This window comes from Globicephala melas, chromosome 19, assembly GCF_963455315.2.
Source record: "Globicephala melas chromosome 19, mGloMel1.2, whole genome shotgun sequence".
NCBI lineage: Eukaryota > Metazoa > Chordata > Mammalia > Artiodactyla > Delphinidae > Globicephala > Globicephala melas.
In genome coordinates, this window is record NC_083332.1 from 34,149,134 (window position 1) to 34,162,808 (window position 13,675).

General features: G+C 39.2%; 1 protein-coding gene across 1 annotated transcript in view; it reads left to right on the top strand.

Annotated features, from left to right (window-relative positions):
- Nucleotides 1-12,417, top strand: part of BBS2 (Bardet-Biedl syndrome 2) — a 31,623-nt gene extending 19,206 nt beyond the window's left edge. Inside the window, exons 11-17 of the mRNA XM_060289829.1 lie at nucleotides 83-254; nucleotides 952-1,081; nucleotides 2,324-2,455; nucleotides 2,942-3,079; nucleotides 4,453-4,565; nucleotides 11,062-11,210; nucleotides 11,939-12,417. Coding sequence (XP_060145812.1) covers nucleotides 83-254; nucleotides 952-1,081; nucleotides 2,324-2,455; nucleotides 2,942-3,079; nucleotides 4,453-4,565; nucleotides 11,062-11,210; nucleotides 11,939-12,045 — 941 coding nt within the window. The 3' untranslated portion in view covers nucleotides 12,046-12,417. The remainder of the gene's footprint in view (nucleotides 1-82; nucleotides 255-951; nucleotides 1,082-2,323; nucleotides 2,456-2,941; nucleotides 3,080-4,452; nucleotides 4,566-11,061; nucleotides 11,211-11,938) is intronic.
- The last annotated feature ends 1,258 nt before the right edge of the window (nucleotides 12,418-13,675 follow it).

Here is a 13,675-nt window from a genome sequence, read left to right on the forward strand (position 1 = left end):
AGTCGTTACTTGGAGCTGGTGTGTTGGCACCTGTGCCATCTTGGAGTGGTTCTTGGACTGCTGTCTTCTCTCTTCCCTGCAGACACCATCATCCGAGCAGTATTGATTTTTGCAGAGGGAATTTTTCTAGGCGAAAGCCACGTGGTGCATCCCAGCATTCACAACCTTTCCAGCTCCATCCGCATCCCAATTACACCTCCCAAAGATGTCCCTGTGGATCTGCACTTGAAAACCTTCGTGGGCTACAGGAGCAGGTGACCCTTTGCAAGTCACAGTTCATTTCCAGAGAGCAGTTCGAGAGCAAAATGTGTAGATTGCCCATTATGTCATGGATTCTGTGGGGCCGGAGAAGCCGTTTAATGGTTCTTCCCACCCAGGCAGGGTTTCCTGTGACCTCTTATTTCTCTAATTTGAAATCTTTCAAAAAAAAATAACGAGTATATAAGTTTAAGATGGTTATTTCTGGTTTTAGTCAGGTGATCTCATATTCACAAAAGTTCCAAAAATACATTTAAAGGATGAGTTAGTTTTGGCCACTAAGACTACAAGGTTAGGTTGCACCTTTACATGAGAGTCATATGTAACCTCAGCTAGTGAAAGAAAACCACTAGATTTTTGGAAGATAAAAACCTTGTCACGTTCCTTTTAGAGTGTTTTAAACCCTTGGTGCAGGCGTGTATTGGGTTGGCCAAAAAGTTCGTTCGGGGTTTTCCGTAACATCTTACGAATGAACTTTTTGGCCACAGACTCACCATGTCACTAAACCCCAAACACCATTACATATGGGACTTTAACCCTCAAGTCTTTTTTGGGCAGGGGGAGTTTCTTTATTGAAACCCTTAAATGTCAGCTTGATGACCTGGTAGTGACGTTACATTTATTTTCTGGGCCTTGCCCTTTGAAATAAATTCTACATAAACAGTTCTCTTGTGTTCCATTGGTTGGCCACAGCACCCAGTTTCATGTGTTTGAGTTGACAAGACAACTCCCCCGTTTCTCCATGTATGCGCTGACCAGCCCGGACTCTGCCAGTGAGCCGCTCAGTTATGTCAACTTTATCATCGCAGAACGGGCACAGAGGGTGAGTATCTGGCTTTTCTCTTTCAACACTTGGGCACTTTAGAATCCTTTGGATGTTTTTTTGTAGAAAGGGGGAAATTACATGAATGTGTTACTTGGTAGCAGTAAATATGACATGAAAGGGTTATGTAGCCTGGAGTTGGATTGTTTATAACCTGTACCAAAAATGTTGCTAAAATATCTTCTCCCATTTTGAAAAATTATTCAAAAATATTTATTTTTGATAATCAATTCAGAAATATTTATTTCGAATAATTTATTAGTAATACTTAATAATTATTAATAATTTATTACCTAAGCAATCCTTAGTCACAGGTGAATTCTCCCCAGTTTTCAATTCCTCTCTTTCTTATAGTCTTAGTGTGGTTGGATCTAGTGTTCCAAGAGGAGCGTGCATCAGAATGGAAAGAGAGTGGGGACTTGGAAACGGGAACGTTTTTGGGGTTCAAGTGCTACCTTAACTAGTAAATTCTTAGCGATCTTATGGAATTCCCCTCAACAGTCTGAGCCCAAGTTTTCTTATCTGTAGGTGAGGATAGTCTTACCTCACAAGGGAGCCCCTGAGGATTACATAATTGGTATAATAGCATTTTGTAAAGTTTAAAGGGCCAATACCTGTGGATTTTAACATTGGCTGGACTTTGGAATTCTCAGTGAGGCTTTTAGTCATATAGATTCTCAGGCCCCTTCCTGGCCTGTGAAACAGGAAACTGTACAGGTGGCCCCTTCCAAAAGGCCTCACAGGTGGATCTTATGTGGAACCTGTGTTGCAAACCACTGTAAAGTATTATTATTTATATTAAAATTAATTATTTACTTATAGTGTGGATGTATCTCTGTGTTTGTGCTGTATGTGTGCAAACTTCATTTAAATTTTTTAAAGAGTGGAATGGAATGATTTTAAGCAGGATATAGCCACAGAAGAGCTATCATGTAAACAGAATTACCCTCATACCTGAATCATTTCCACATTGCATATAAGATTATGTCTAAGTAGAAAATGCTATAAAATTACGCATGCTGTGGGACCAGACATAATTATGAACGTTACTTAAGAACATGCATGGGGTGGGGAAAAGGAGTGTGAATAGTGTTTTCTTGGTGGGGGTGAAGTATAATTCTTTGTTTTTTGTTTGTTTGTTTTGTTTTGTTTTTCCAAGGAGTAAAACTAGAAAGCAGGATAACTCTTAATAATGACTGTACTTTCACAATGGAAATTCATTTCATCCTGTTCATCTTTAAGGTTTTTATGTGGCTCAACCAGAACTTTCTGTTACCAGAGGACACTAACATTCAGAATGTTCCATTTCAAGTGTGTTTCACATCCTTACGGAATGGTGGCCAGCTGTGTATAAAAATAAAACTTAGTGGAGAGGTAATTTTTACTGTCACGGGCACAGATTTCTCACATAACATTTAACGTTCAGTGTAAAGTGAGGCAGGTGAAACCAATCTGAAGGTCATAAAACCACGTGTTTCAGCCTAGTCTGTTAGTGTTATCATCTCTGACACGGGCGTATAATCTAGAACAGTGGTTTTCTGCCTCTCTCCCCCCTTCCCTTCACCCATTCCTTGCCTTATTTGGGACGGTTAGGAATACAGAGGAGGACAAAACATTTTCCCTGTCTGAATGACCTTGTTGTTCAGTTTATAAGGGAAGAGGATTGATTTTTTTTTGCCTGCTGCTAGAAATAATTAATGTGGTTTGTAATTTCCTTGAGGGCTAGACCTTATCTTTATTTATCACCACGTATACATTTATGTTCAATAAATGTGCTAGATATGGGGAATTTCAGGTAGTTCCAGCCAAGTTTGTCTTTAATGTCCAAGGATGCTAACTTGTCTTTTTTTCTCTGGATAGATCACTATAAATACTGATGACATTGATTTGGCTGGTGATATCATCCAGTCGATGGCATCATTTTTTGCTATTGAGGACCTTCAGGTAGAAGCCGATTTCCCTGTCTGTTTCGAGGAATTACGAAAGGTGCTAGTTAAGGTGAGGGCACCTGGTGGGTGCATTTGAGAGAACACTGTGGTCTAATAATGTTTGAAATATTTCTTTTAAATTAGTGTTACTACAAATGTACATATGTTACATGATAGTCATGTTTTAAAGAACTTTTGAAAATTCTTAAAATAAAAATTTAGCTAGTATTGGAGAGTTCATGAGTTAAAAAGATACCTTTTATAAAAGTGAGTGGTTAGCTCTTGCACCCTGCTTTCTGTTTGGTTTGGAGGGACACTTTAAAAACAATAAATGAACATTTTCCTTTGCTAGCCTTTCATCTTATCTGTTGTATCTACTTTGCTTTTTGGTTTAGTGCTTTCCAAGAACCCAAAATCAAAAAAGAAAAGGATTGTGATTTGTCCCCACTTATAACAACATCCCTACCCCAGATCTCTAAAATGTTAATATTTGTGTTGCTTGGGCTCACGCTGCTAAGACGTGGGTAAGATTCACATCGAATGTCATTTTGAGTGTTGGGGGCAGCACAGGAGGAGATGAAACCCGGGAGATAGTTAAGATGGGGCAAGTGAACGGCAGAAAGAAAAGGGCGGGGCTCCCCTGGTGGCGCAGTGGTTAAGAATTCGCCTTCCAGTGCAGGGGACATGGGTTCGAGCCCTGGTCCGGGAAGATCCCACATGCCGCGGAGCAACTAAGCCCGTGCGCCACAACTGCTGAGCCTGCGCTCTAGAGCCACGAGCCACAACTACTGAGCCCATGTGCCACAACTACTGAAGCCTGCCCGCTTAGAGCCCGTGCTCCACAGCAAGAGAAGCCACCACAATGAGAAGCCCATGCACCGCAGCGAGGAGTGGCCTCCGCTCGCCGCAACTAGAGAAAGCCTGCGTGCAGCAATGAAGACCCAACACAGCCAAAAATAAAATTAATTAATTAAATAAAAAAGAAATAAAAGGGCTTTGGTATATAATACATAGCGTCTTTTCAATTTATCTAGCTTTCAAGACGCTTGTGAGGCTTTTTTTTTTTTTTTTTTTTGGCCGTACGTGGGCCTCTCACTGTTGTGGCCTCTCCCATTGCGGAGCACAGCCTCCGGACACGCAGGCTCAGCGGCCATGGCTCACGGGCCCAGCCGCTCCACGGCATGTGGGATCTTCCCAGACCGGGGCACGAACCCGTGTCCCCTGCATCGGCAGGTGAACTCTCAACCACTGCACCACCAGGGAAGCCCTGTGAGGTTTTTTGGTTTTTTTTTTTTTGGCCACCATGCGGCATGCGGGATCTTAGTTCCCTGATCAGGGCTCAAACCTATGGCTCCTGCAGTGGAAGCTCAGAGTCTTAGTCACTGGACTGCCAGGGAAGTCCCTGTGAGGTCTTTCTAATTCCTGGCTGTTCATGGTCTCCAGGTGGATGAATATCACTCAGTGCATCAGAAGCTCAGTGCTGACATGGCTGATAATTCTAATCTGATCCGAAGTTTGCTGGTTCGAGCTGAGGATGCTCGTCTGATGAGGGACATGTGAGTATTTACCATGGCTAGGACAGGTACATGGTTGAAAGCATCAGCGATATGGAGTAACATCTCTCAGATGCTACTAGTAGGAGTGTAAATAGGTACAGAGACTTTGGAAGGTAACTTGGCATCATCAGTAAAGTTGAACATGTGCACACCCTATGACCCAGCAATTCTCCTGGTTTATAACCTCGAGAAACTTGTGCATATAAACCAGGATATTAGTTCAAGAATGTTCATAAAGGCGTCGTTCATACGAACCCCAAAGTGGAAACAATCCATACTAATATAACTGATAAATTATATATCTGTACAGTGGAATACTACATGCAATGAGAATGCACATATCTGGATGACATGTAACAACATGGACAAATCTTACAAACATAATGGAGATTGAAACAAGTAAGACTCAAAAGAATATGTACAAAATGCTTTCATTTATTTAGTTTGGAAACAGACAAAACTAAGCTATATCATTTGGGAAGCATACATAGATGATAAAAATATAAAGAAATACAGGGAAGAGATTATCATTTAAGATAGTATATTCTCCTTGGGGAGGAGGGGACTCTATTCAGAGAGAACACATTGGGAAGCTTCTTGAATGTTGGCAATGTCCTATTTCTTGACCTAGTTAACAAGCATTTGTTTTGTGAGTTTTTCTGAATGTATTAAAATATATTTATTTATATATTTTTAAATTTTTTTAAACTTTGGCTGCATCAGGTCTTAGTTGCGGCACGCAGGATCTTCGTTGAAGCATGCGGGATCTTTCATTGTGGCGCTCGGGCTTCTCTCTAGTTGTGGTGCGCGGGCTCCAGAGCACGTGGGCTCTGTAGTTTGCAGCATGCGGACTCTCTAGTTGAGACGCACGGGTTCAGTAGTTGTGGTGTGCGGGCTTAGTTGCCCTGTGGCATGTGGCATCTTAGTTACCTGACCAGGGATCAAACCCATGTCCCCTACATTGGAAGGCAGATTCTTTACCACTGGATCACTGGGGAAGTCCCTGAATATGTATTATATTTTAGAATAAAAAGTTAAAAACAGGGGCTTCCCTGGTGGCGCAGTGGTTGAGAGTCCGCCTGCCGATGCAGGGGACACGGGTTCGTGCCCCGGTCCGGGAGGATCCCACATGCCACGGAGCGGCTGGGACCGTGAGCCATGGCCGCTGAGCCTGCGCGTCCGGAGCCTGTGTTCCACAATGGGAGAGGCCACAACAGTGAGAGGCCTGCGTACCACAAAAAAAAAAAAAAAAAAAAAGTTAAAAAATTTGTGCACGTCTGGCTTCTTGCTAAGATGCAAAATTTATCTCGGCAATAAAATGTACTGAGGTGGATTCAGTAAAATAGTTCACCAATGACAGGTGAAGTTTATGTGTGCATTTTAGAGGCAAGAGTTCGCCTAAGGCGCTGCTTGTTTTTTCTGAAAGGCCTGAATCATTAGCAGATAGTTAAAATGGTCTTGCTCAGAAGTAAGTGATTTCTGAAAGTTATATTGTTGAAGATTTCAAACACAAAAGTAGATTGAATTATATAATGATTTCCTCTATAGCAGCTACTTAGCTTCAGTAGTCATCAACTAAGGGCTCATCTTGTTTCATCTCCACATTCACCTTCTTCCTCTTCTAGGTACTGTATTATTTTGAAGCAAATTCCAGACATCATATAATTTTAGCCACAGATATTTCAATGAACCTTTAAAAAACAATAACCACAATACCATTATCACACTTAGAAAAATGTAAAATAATTTCTTAATATCACAAAATATCTAGTCGGTGTTTAAAATTACCGCAGTTGTCTCAAATGTATGTGTGTGTTTGGTGTTTTGTTTTGTTCAAATCAAGATTCAAAGACCAAAGACCATGCATTGAATTTGGTTGATAAATCTCTTTTAATCCATATGTTTGCTTGCTCACTTTTTCTCCTCTCTCCTTCTTCTGTAGTTTCCCACCTTGGATTTTGTTGATTGTATCCTGTGGTAATGTTTAGTATTATTCTTCTGTCCCCTATATTTCTGTGAAAATGGTAGTTAGATATAGAGGATTGATCAGATTCAGGTTCAGTTTTTTAGCAAGAATGCTTCATAAGTGGTGCTGTGTACTTCTGTGAGGATGCATGTAACGTCTGGCTGTCTCTTTTTATTATGTTATCAGCTGTTGATGATCACTGCTGAAATATTTCTTCTGGGGTTTGCAAAATAGTGATATTTTAATTGTTATTTTTTCTTTGTAAATTGGCTGAAGTACTTCTATAAAGAGTAACATTCCCTCATGAATTAATTATTTGGTTCCCTGAGGTACAGTTTGTACTGGAATGACACACTCTCAGCTTTAAAATAATGAGTTGGTTCCCTAGCATCTCTAAGTTGACCAATGAGATTTTTAAAATCCTATTAACATTTTTAATGTGCTTCAGGCCATTTCAGTTATTCTTTATGGTGGCTCAGTTGTCCTGTCTTTGGCCAGTAGAAGCCTTTTCAGGTTGGCTGCAGTTATCAATACCTTTGGACAGACCTATTAGTTTCATTAGTTTGTTTTCTTGTACAAGATTTTTTAGGCTTATCTGGTATATATCCTCTTCTGAATCTGGAATCAGCTATTTCTTCAATCCTGGTCCTTTATAGTGGGAAATGGAGATCACAGTCTGAGCATTAGAGATGCTCATTGCTACTGGGTTGGATATTGATTTGAGACCTTTTCCACAGATAAAGCTAGGTAATGTATATATTTTTTTCAGTGAGCAAATATATCATGAATTCATACTATTTCCAATTCAAATTTATGAATACAGGCTCTTAATTTTGATGTTAACGGTGTATCTCTTCTCTCTCACAGTGGAAATCATGTCTCTAACCACTGTCAACATAACTATTGGCTTTATCTTATGGTACACACACAACATTTAAGGATAGTACCAACATTACTGTCAACAATATGACTGCCGAAAATGGTGTAAGACTTTTTTCTAGTTCTTTGTGTCTTTAGAGTGTGTTCTAGTAGGGAGTTTTAGTCAAATGACTATATTTTAAAGTCATTTGAAATAATTCCTCTTTTTTTGGTCATACTACAAGTGTGATATACAGTTAGATTCATTTGGTTCATTTTGCTGTCAATCTTAGGGGACTGACATTTTTTCCTTTTTGGTTTGATTTTATTACATATTTATTAAAACCTTATATGGGGGCTTCCCTGGTGGTGCCGTGATTGAGAGCCCGCCTGCCGATGCAGGGGACACGGGTTCGTGCCCCAGTCCAGGAAGATCCCACATGCTGCGGAGCAGCTGGGCCTGTAAGCCATGGCCGCTGAGCCTGCGCATCCGGAGCCTGTGCTCCGCAACGGGAGAGGCCACAATAGTGAGAGGCCCACGTACCGCAAAAAAAACACACAAAACAAACAAAACCTTATATGGGTCCAAAGTCGGCCCTAAAAAACATGTGCAGAAAAGTCTAACTTCTCTTTCCCGTCACCTCCATCCTGTTTCCTCCCTTTCACTATAAATAACCAATCAAAAATTTAAATATACATACACACATCTCCTCACATGGTAAGTAAATCATAGCAAATTACTCTTCTCCACCTTGGTTTTTTTTTTTTTTTGGTACGCAGGCCTCTCACTGTTGTGGCCTCTCCCGTTGTGGTGCACAGGCTCCAGACGCGCAGGCTCAGCGGCCATGGCTCACGGGCCCAGCCGCTCCGCGACATGTGGGATCTTCCCGGACCGGGGCACGAACCCGTGTCCCCTGCATTGGCAGGCGGACTCTCAACCACTGCGCCACCAGGGAAGCCCTCCACCTTAATTTTTACACTTAAAAATATATCTTGGAGTTCATTCCACAGTAGTACACAGAGAGACTTCTCATTTGTTTTTACAGCTGCACAGTACTCTATTCTCTGGATGTTTATTCAGCTAGTTCTCCACATTTGGGTTGCTCTTCTGCTATTATATTGCAGTGAATAATTTCGTTACATAAATCTTTTCATATTTTTACTCAGGTATCTTTGGGGAAAAGTTCTAAAATGGGATTGCTGGGGAAAATGATAAAATGTGTATACAGTTTTGCAAGATTTTGCCAAATTCCCCTCCATAGCTGTCAAATCATTTTGCATTCTCCTCTGAGAGTGCCTGTTTCCCTTAGTCTTGTCAATGGAGTATGTTGGCAAACTCTTGGATACTTACCAATTCAGTGGGTGAGAAATGGTCTCATTGTTGTTTTAATTTTCATTTATTATGAGCAGTATTGAGCATCTTTTCATTATTTTAAGGGCTTATTTGCGTTTCTTTTGGTGTGTAAATTCTTTCTTTTTTTTTTTGGCCATAGCAGGCAGCATGAGGGATCTTAGTTCCCCAACCAAGGATCAACCCGTGCCCCCTGCAGTGGAAGCTTGGAGTCCTAACCACTGGACTGCCAGGGAATTCCTTGTAAATTGTTTATTTCTTTAGCCTATTTAGATTTTTGGTTTTGCTTATGAAAGCTTTTAAAATTTTTTATGTAGTCAGATTGATCCATCTTTTCCTTGGTACTTCTACATTTTGAGTTCTAGTTACAGAAGTTTCCTTACTTCCCATTTGTAGAGAAATTCTCTTTTAGTATTTTGTATATTTACATTTAAGTCTGTTACAGTTGGAGTTTATCCTGGTGTTCAGTGTAAGTTATAAATTCAGTTTTATCTTTTTCTATGTGACTGTCACATTGTTTCAGTAATACTACTTTAAAAGCCTGTTTTCCCACTGATTTGAGATGCTGCCTTTATAATAATATAATGTATTTCCATATGCAGTGGGTCTATTTCTGGATTTTCTATATTGCTCTATCCGTCCGACTTGTCTCTTCATTTGACAGTGCGATTCTTTTCTTAAAAATGCTTTGTGTGTTTTAATGTCTGGTATGGCTAGGTGCCCCTCTCCCAACCCTTTTGCTCTTCTTTTTCATGGTTTTCCGGGCTACTCATGCTTGTTTGTTCTGTGAACTTTATCAGTTATTTTAGCTCCAGAAAAAAGTAGGTAGTTTTACTGGGATCACATTAAATTTATTAACTTAGGAAGAATTGACATTGTTACAGTGATGTTCGGTCTTACTAAGAATGTGGTATGTCTTTATATTTTGTTCAAGGCATGTTTATGTGTTTCAGGAGTTTTATGGTTTTGTTCTTGTAGGTATCAGACATTACTTGTCAAGTTTAGGTGTAGGTATTTTCTTTTTGCAATTGTAAATAGGCTCGCTCTTCCACATTGTATCTTCTAACTGGTTTTTTGTTTGTCTATATGAACACTTGATTTTTCTATGTTGATTTTGTAGTCTACTACTTTACTGAATTATCTTATAGTTTAGTTTTTCCAGAGATACACTGTATTATTTGTAAATTGAGATAGTTTTACCTCTTTCCAGTTCATTTTCTTCCAGTTGTTTTCTCTGAGGTATGTAAGATTTTTGCTTTTTTTGCCAACTTTATCTACAGAGCTCCTTTTTTTCTCTCTCTGGCTTTTTTTTTTTTTAAGTGAAAGAGATGTTGCTGGCTTTAGGCATTTGACTGTGCTAAACTGGAGAGAGGTGACCAGCAACCTCTAAATTCCTTTTTTCTTGATTTATTTATATTTCATTTAGAGACTATCAAATATACATTGTATTTTTTAAAGCCAGGTTAGTTGATATATAATTTATAATATACATGTAGATAATTCACCCTTTTTAGGTTTACAGTTCAATAAAATTGGGGAAATTTATACTACCAGAATCAAGTACCTCTCCTAACCTCCAGGCCCTGGCAGCCACTGATCTAATTTCTCTTCCTATAGTTTTACCTTTTCCTAAATGTCATATAAATGGAATCATACAAATATATAGCCTTTTGGGTCTGGCTTCTTTCACTTACCATAATGCCTTTGAGATTCATCCATATCGTCGCAAGTTATCAGTAGTTCATTCCTTATTATTGCTGAATAGTATTCTATTGTATGGATATCCATACTTTGTATCCATTCACCAATTAATTGACATTTGGGTTGTTTCCAGACTTTGGTGATTGAGAAGAAAGCTGCTATAAACGTTTGCATACAGGTTTTTTGCAGACATATTTTCATTTCTTTTGGGTGAAATGTGGCATAATGTGATTGCTGTGTTGTATAGTAAGTATATGTTTAACTTTACAAGAAACTGTCAGTATTAATCTGAAGCTTGGAAGATAGCCTATCACCTTACTCACTTTTCCCCACCCCTTATATCATGGGCATGAAAATTCTTGGTTCCTAAGTTCAAACAAACCATGGATCAATAACCAAGGAAGGCCACTTGTCTTCCATTTATTTGGAAGAAGCAGAGTATTTCATAGAAAATTCTCAATGTTTTCAAAGCAGACTTTAGCAGTTACCCTGTTTTAATGACAATACAGCTAAAAATCTGGTTTGTTCCTTTTTTTAATGTCTAAGAAGTTTGCAGGTCTTTTCATTTAAGCCTGCCATACTGAGGTACAGTGGTGTTAAATTTCTCTTGATGTACACAGGAGAACAATGAAGAATCGCTATATGGAACTATATGACCTTAATAAAGACTTGCTCAATGGATATAAAATTCGCTCTAACCATCACACAGAGCTGTTGGGAAGCCTCAAAGCAGTAAATCAAGCGATTCAAAGAGCAGGTCGTCTACGTGGTAAGTCTCTGTTTGTAGCACTGTATTTCGTCTGTAATTTTGGGGTGAGAACCATTGAAGATGGTGGTAGCTTCAAGAATTCGTATCAGGGCTTGTATCTATAAAGATGCCTTTCATACTGAAGTTAGCACCGTTCACTTGAGTTGCAGTCAGCCTATTGTTTGGCTTTAGTCTGCAGACTTCAGAGGGAAAGAACACTTTCAGCATCTTTTCTTAGATCTTGCTGCATCCTCTAAAGAAAAACCTAGTGACATACTCAAGAGGAAAGCCTTAAATACTCCTATTAGAAAAAAATAAAAAAGACTGAAAATTAATGAGTTAAGTGTCCAACTTAAAATTTACAAAAAGAACAACAGAATAAACCAAAGGAAGCAGAAATATCAGCCAGAGATTTATACTTGGAATCTGCTGTTTTGGGTCAGTGCTTTGACCTCCTTTTATAGAAAAGGATCAAAGCTCATGTCCACTTAGCAAAGATTATTTCTAAAACTGACTCTTGGTTTCTAGGTGTGAGATAGTTTCTAAGCTTGGTTTGTGTTTGTGATAAAGTCCCTTACAAGGGTATGTATCTTTTTTAGGGAATGGTAAGATAAATTGGTTAAATTTGTACTTACCTATAACTCTTTTCTACCCTAGTTTTATGTTGTTTTTATAGATAGCCTCTGATTCATAATTTCACTTTTAATAATCTTTTGGCTCATATGGATTTGATGTTTCTTCTCTTACAGTTGGAAAACCAAAGAACCAGGTGATCACTGCTTGTCGGGATGCGATTCGAAGCAACAACATCAACACGCTGTTCCGAATCATGCGGGTGGGGACAGCTTCTTCATAGGAGAGGAAAGAATAGGTAACTAGGTTGCTAGAAGGGGTTTCTCCTTAAACTTCTAGGCTGGTTTGCTTTGGATCACATCCCGGTGAACCCAAGGTGCTGAGAGCGAAAACCACCTTGGTGAGTTGTACAAATGAAAGACAAAGCATTGCATCTGAAAAGTGTATTCACTTTCTTTTTTTTAAAATCAGTAGTACTGTTGCAGAATACACTACGTTTGTATGGAGGGAAATGAATACTTTTGAAACATTAGGGCTTCAAAGTCCAGTTTTTCTGTACATATGTAAAGTCAGTGTGTAGATGCATCTTTTTTCTTGAAATTGTAATTAAAGTAGATTATCTACTTTTTCATTAAAATTTAAAGGTGTTGCACTATGTGTTTACTGATTTGTAAAATCACCACATCAGAATTGCATAAAACCATTTGTGTTATGTGGAGAAAAACAAAAATATGGATATTCAATTTGTGCCCCTTTTTTTAAACCTCACGTCATTTTATTGAATATATACTTATTAAGAACTTATTTACAGTAGGAATGTTCTAGACTTTGGTCCAAAGATGGGCCATATATATAATTCTCTGTATAACAAAAAAAGTTTGGAATTTTCAGAGCTGAATGTGGAGAAGTGAGAGTGAAGTCTAAAGCAATTATGGAGGTTTCGCTCAGAATATCTGTTCCAATTTTCTTCTAGTGTGACTTCCCTTTCTGGTGAAGAGCAGGAAGCTAAAACAGAAGTTTCTCCAATTCGTTTTCAGCTGGTGATCCAGGTTTGATTCAGCTTGCATTTCAGATGCAATCACATGAGACTTGAAATTTGAACTGAGATAAATGGGATATTGGGCACGTATTTGATCAGTGTGGATTATAGCAAACGTAGCGTGGTTCTGGAGCCAAACTCTGTCTCTGAGGCTTGCCGATGTGGCAGAAATAGATTCTGGGTAGTAGAAAAGCTGGCATGACTGGGGGACCTTGAAGCTGGAGTGGCAGCTTCCTGGTTTTGCACATGAGGTCTCCTGAATGGAGCACTGTGATGCTGTTCTGGAACTGTAAATGGTAGCTGATTTAGTGGCTCAGCCTGAGGCAGTCCTATGTTTATATATGCAATAAAGGGTGCCTTCTGGTTTCACAAGCAGCTTCCTGATCTGGCAGGAGCAGCTGCTTTGGCAGCCTGGTTCTGCAGTACAGACTTGAGCAAAGATTCTGGAATTGCATCCTACAGGTTTTTATTCGACAGCCTTAATAATTCTGTGAACTATCTGGCAGGCTGTAATCCTTTTATTCAAATTGTCTAGTGAGGAATCTGTTCTCTGCATCAGAATACTGACCTGTATGAAACCCCAAAGAGACTATACAGAACACAGGCCTTTCCTCTGTGGTAAGTTAACTTCATAGTTTCCTCCGTTTGGCCATTTAGGATTACCTCTTCTATTTCTGAAATGTGAGCTTTAAGGAGCCCTAATTTTTATGAGACTGTTAGGCCCCTCTAATACCTTTGTTTTGCATTTTCAACCTGTAAGCTCAAAAGACATCCATATATACTATATTATCTTCAGCAATCTCCAAAGTAGTAATCTTTTATACCTGCTTCAGAGATGAAGAAACTGAAGCGCAGGGATTAATTACTTGCCAGA